Source organism: Bison bison, unplaced genomic scaffold (genome assembly GCF_000754665.1).
Source record: "Bison bison bison isolate TAMUID 2011002044 unplaced genomic scaffold, Bison_UMD1.0 scf7180017864312, whole genome shotgun sequence".
NCBI classification, from domain to species: Eukaryota; Metazoa; Chordata; class Mammalia; order Artiodactyla; family Bovidae; genus Bison; species Bison bison.
Window position 1 is genome coordinate 1,786,376 of NW_011494884.1, and position 4,620 is coordinate 1,790,995.

The 4,620-nt window shown below is 55.5% G+C and overlaps 1 protein-coding gene across 1 annotated transcript in view; it reads left to right on the forward strand.

Moving 5' to 3' along the window:
- Positions 1 to 4,620, forward strand: part of EP400 (E1A binding protein p400) — a 108,364-nt gene that overhangs the window by 82,285 nt on the left and 21,459 nt on the right. The window contains exons 44-48 of the mRNA XM_010852522.1: positions 50 to 246; positions 2,533 to 2,669; positions 2,793 to 2,849; positions 4,399 to 4,477; positions 4,571 to 4,612. Coding sequence (XP_010850824.1) covers positions 50 to 246; positions 2,533 to 2,669; positions 2,793 to 2,849; positions 4,399 to 4,477; positions 4,571 to 4,612 — 512 coding nt within the window. The remainder of the gene's footprint in view (positions 1 to 49; positions 247 to 2,532; positions 2,670 to 2,792; positions 2,850 to 4,398; positions 4,478 to 4,570; positions 4,613 to 4,620) is intronic.

A 4,620-nucleotide genomic window follows, 5' to 3' on the forward strand; every position in this document is an offset into this window, starting at 1 on the left:
GGGGGGTGGGGGCGGGGGGAGGTGTCCAACGGGCAGGCCCTTGACTTGCGGGTCCTGAACCTGATCCTCCAGGCCGTGAAGCAGCTGCTTGAGCTGCCTTTGAACCTCACAATTGTGTCCCCGGCCCACACGCCCAACTGGGACCTGGTCAGCGACGTCGTCAACTCCTGCAGCCGCATCTACCGCTCCTCCAAGCAGTGCCGGAACCGCTACGAGAATGTGCTCATCCCCAGGGAGGAGGGCAAGGTGCGGCTCATGGGGGCTGGGGGGCTAGGCAGAGGCGGGTGAGGGTGTGCAGGGCTGGACAAGGCCCTGAGAGGGGGCGGCGCGGTCATAGTTACTGCTGGCAGCGGTCTGGGTGCTGAGATCCCACCTCATAGGGAGTGGCCGCACTGCTGTGTCCTCTGGAAAGTTCTGTGTGCTGTCTGGTGGCCTCAGCACCATCCGAGGCCTTCCTGCTTCCCGGGTTGGTGAGTGGAAGGGTCCATGCTCTGCTGTCAGCTGACGTGAAGAAGGGTCTGTCCGTTTGGCCGCCTCAGTGCCTTGCTGTAGGGGGCTGATGGGTGTTGGACACCTTGGTCCTAGCTGCAGGTTTCGTGGACACTGACTGCAGACGTGGTATGTTGTCACGAGGCCCAGCCCCACGGTTAGCGTGGCTGCTGAGGATGTCTCCACTGTGGCACCTTTTCTTATCCCCCTTGAACTGCGTTTGTCTCTTGCTATTTCTCCATCTGCTTTGTCCTTCAGTTCAGTTCAGTCGCTCAGTCGTGTCCGACTCTTTGCGACCCCATGAATCGCAGCACGCCAGACCTCCCTGTCCATCACCATCTCCTGGAGTTCACTCAAACTCATGTCCATCAAGTCAGTGATGCCATCCAGCCATATTATCCTCTGTTGTCCCCTTCTCCTCCTGCCCCCAATCCCTTCCAGTGTCAGAGTCTTTTCCAATGAGTCAACTCTTCTCATGAGGTGGCCAAAGTACCGGAGTTTCAGCTTTAGCATCATTCCTTCCAAAGAAATCCCAGGGCTGATCTCCTTCAGAATGGACTGGTTGGATCTCCTTGTAGTCCAAGGGACTCTCAAGAGTCTTCTCCAACACCACAGTTCAAAAGCATCAATTCTTCGGCACTCAGCCTTCTTCACAGTCCAACTCTCACATCCATACAGGACCACAGGAAAAACCATAGCCTTGACTAGACGGACCTTTGTTGGCAAAGTAATGTCTCTGCTTTTCAATATGCTATCTAGGTAGCTCTGTCCTTACCTTTCTGCCTTTGGGAGTGGGTCCACAGCCTCCATGTAGAAAGCCTCTGTGTGCAGTGTTGGGCCTGTGGCTGGTGGCCTTTGGGGTGATGGTCCTCACGTCCAGTCACAGAACGGGAGAGATGACCTCGTCTCTGCCTGGGACCGGCCGGGCCAGATGTAGCAGCAGTAGACATCCTGAGCTTTGATGAAGTTTGCTCATGAACGTTACTTAACTTTTTTCTATGAGCACCCTTTAACAAATCTCAAGTTTTCAATTTTCTAAAAACAGTTGTCTCTGGATAAGACATGTTTGTTTCCTCATTTGAAAATAATCACCAGAAAAGCAGTCTTTCCTCAGAACACCATTTTGCGATGCTTTCATCAACAGGGCTTCCAGTGTCAGGGCCATTAGGTTTGGGAAGCATTTCTAACAATTGTCATAACTTGGATATGGTAAATCATCAAGCTGAAACTTGACGCTCTGTTACAGCTCACGTGTGAAGCTAAAGAAAATGGCAAAAGAGGTTTATAGGGTTTGAAGGTGGTATTCTGAATAAACTGGAAAGCTTGTTAAGTGCCCGTGCAGCAGAGTGTAGAGTGGGGTTAGAAATGAACCATAGTCCAGTGACTGGCAGGCACTCAGTGTCCAAGGTGTCTCACTTCTGCATGTGGGGATTTGCTGCTTTGCGTTAGAGCGCTGCTCCATAAGGGTATCCTACATCGACGACCTGCTTGCACCCACTGAAGCAGGGGTGGTCAGACGTGTTACATCTACACGAGGGACTCACGCAGCCTCTGTGGGGCGGCCTGCAGGCCGAAAGGGACCACCCTGAAGTTCTACAGGAGCAAGGAAGTGCCTGGTTTCACCATAGGGCCCATGGAGGAGAGAGTCCCAGGCACAAATAATGCTAGAGTCCGGGCCTTCACGTCCACTGGAGGCCAGAGGCCCCTGGGAGGGCAAGCTGGTGCCCAGGGGCGGATCACAGTCAAGGTGTCCTGGCCGTCAGTGGCTTGCCATGTGACCCAGCCACTTGGCCTCACCGCTGTCTCCCCAGCTGGAGGAGTCCCCTTCTTCCTCCAAGGATGGGCAAGGAGGCCTTGCACAGGCTGGGGAGTGTGGTCGGTGGATGACGGCCGCTGTGTCATTGCTGTTCTGTGTTGGGTCTCAAGAAAAGGTCAGAAAGAAGGGGCTCGGTTTTTAACCCAAAGGTTTCACATTAGGTTCCCAGTTGGGGACCCTGTTCACAGGTAAGTGTCTGACTGCTGTGCTGCCCCGTTCTGTTTCAGAGTAAGAACAACCGTCCTCTGCGCACAGGCCAGATGTACGCCCAGGACGAGAATGCCACACACACCCAGCTGTACACGAGTCACTTTGACCTGATGAAGATGACCGCTGGGAAAAGGAGCCCCCCCATCAAGCCGCTGTACGCTTCCCAGGTCCCCCAGTGCTGGCCGTGCGGAGTCAGTGGGGGCTTGTTCTCGCTGTCAGCCTTCCCTTCCTTTGCATTGTTCTTTGTTCAGTAATTTTTTCTCTTTCTGTGTTGCAGGCTTGGCATGAATCCCTTTCAGAAAAACCCCAAGCATGCTTCTGTATTGGCGGAAAGGTATTCCTGTGTTTGTGATACAGTTTTAACCATTTGAAAATGACCTCCTTCTAGGGCTTTCTTAAAGTCTACAGGTTCAGTGAGTTACTGTGCAGACAGTGTGTCCAGGCATCAGCTGGGGGTGGGGTTGAGGTGTGGAGTGCCCGGCTGGCCGGTGTCTCCATTCACCTGATGAGGGGGTGTCCTGCCTGCAGTCTGACGGCCTGATGGGCTGCAGGAGGGAGAGCGGCTTCTCCTTCAGCGTCTCTACGCTGGCAGATGTCTTGTTGGCTCTGCCCTGAAAATATATGCTGTTAGGGGTTGGTGTTCTTGCTTTGAAAATTTGCAAAGGGAAAAAAAAATGACTAGGTAGATGGGTTGTGAGACTGGTTGGTGCAAGAGAGCAGTGACAGAGAACTGTGCAGTCTGAGTTGCTTGGCATCTGGGTGTTGGCTGTAAAATCCCTGCCACTCTCTGTGTTTGGCTTCTTAAAATTCGGGGAGGAAAGAATGTGTTCAGATGGAACCTAGTTGCCACTAGGGCTCAAGCTTTCCTTGTAACCGAGCAGGTTTTGCAGATACTGCTGGACACGGGCCTGTCCCTGCTAAGAGTCCCGGCCCTCCCAGCCGCACCGAGGGCCCAGGCCTCTGGGGCTGCTCCTCGAGTGGGCTGGCAGTCCCTGCCTCACGGCTCTGCCTTGTGGGTCGCTCTATCTGGGATGGTCTCCCCCGGCATGTTGGCCTCTCCCCTTGCCTCACTCTCACGTGTCACCTTTTTCTTGTGGGAGCTCACACCCCAGCCCCTCTCTGTGTCTCTTCATGGTACAGATTGTCTTTGCATCTTTACTTGAATATGGGGGCAGCTGGATGGGTTGCAGGGCAGCCTTGGGGGGCTGAGTGGACTGACATGGGCAGTCAGAGGATGGGAGACAAAGTGCTGGCGGGCTAGGGACATGTGACTTGGAAGGGCTGGCATCCAGAGATACCAGACAGGTGCACCACAGCATCTGGGCCGTGCTGGTGAGCCGCCCTGAGACGGGGGGCGGGGAGGGGCGTGCACAGGGCAGAGCCAGCCTTCCTGTGACTGTCATGGGGGCCAGGAGGCACAGGAACCTTGGAAGCAAGGGTGCTGTGAGAGGTTGGGGAGGACCGTCAGGTGCTCACGGTACTAGGCGGGTGACCAGCTGACCTCTCCCTTGGAGTAGGGCTGATGCTCAGGGCAGGTGGGGTGAGCAGTTTGCTGTGCTGGGTGGAGGGGCAGGCAGTCTGCTCTGAGGAGCACAGTGCTGAATGGCCTTCTTGTCCCTACATGCTCGGGGCCTCCTGATATCCTGGGCACCTGGCCGAGTACTGCTGCAGAGGGGAGTCAGACCCAGGCCCACCTTCCAGGAGTTCCTGTTGGAAGGGCATCCTTTCCCCTTCCTAGGGCCGACCCACCAGGCGCCCTGGCCTGTGGGGCTTTGTAGGAGTCATGTCCCAGCACCTGGCAGGATGGGAAACGGGGGATTTGGGTTCCTAGAATGTTTGTCTGCTTTAGAACTTGCAATATGTTTCTATTTTTTCATCTTTAGTGGCATCAACTACGACAAACCCCTGCCTCCTATTCAGGTCGCGTCCCTCCGGGCAGAGCGCATTGCCAAGGAGAAAAAGGTGTGGTGCAGTGGGCGGGCAGGGCCCAGAGGGGCTGGGGTGGTCTGCTGGGCCAGCTCCTTCCCATGACGCTGTTCCTTCTTGCCCCTGTAGGCGCTGGCCGACCAGCAGAAGGCACAGCAGCCGCCTGTGACACAGCCCCC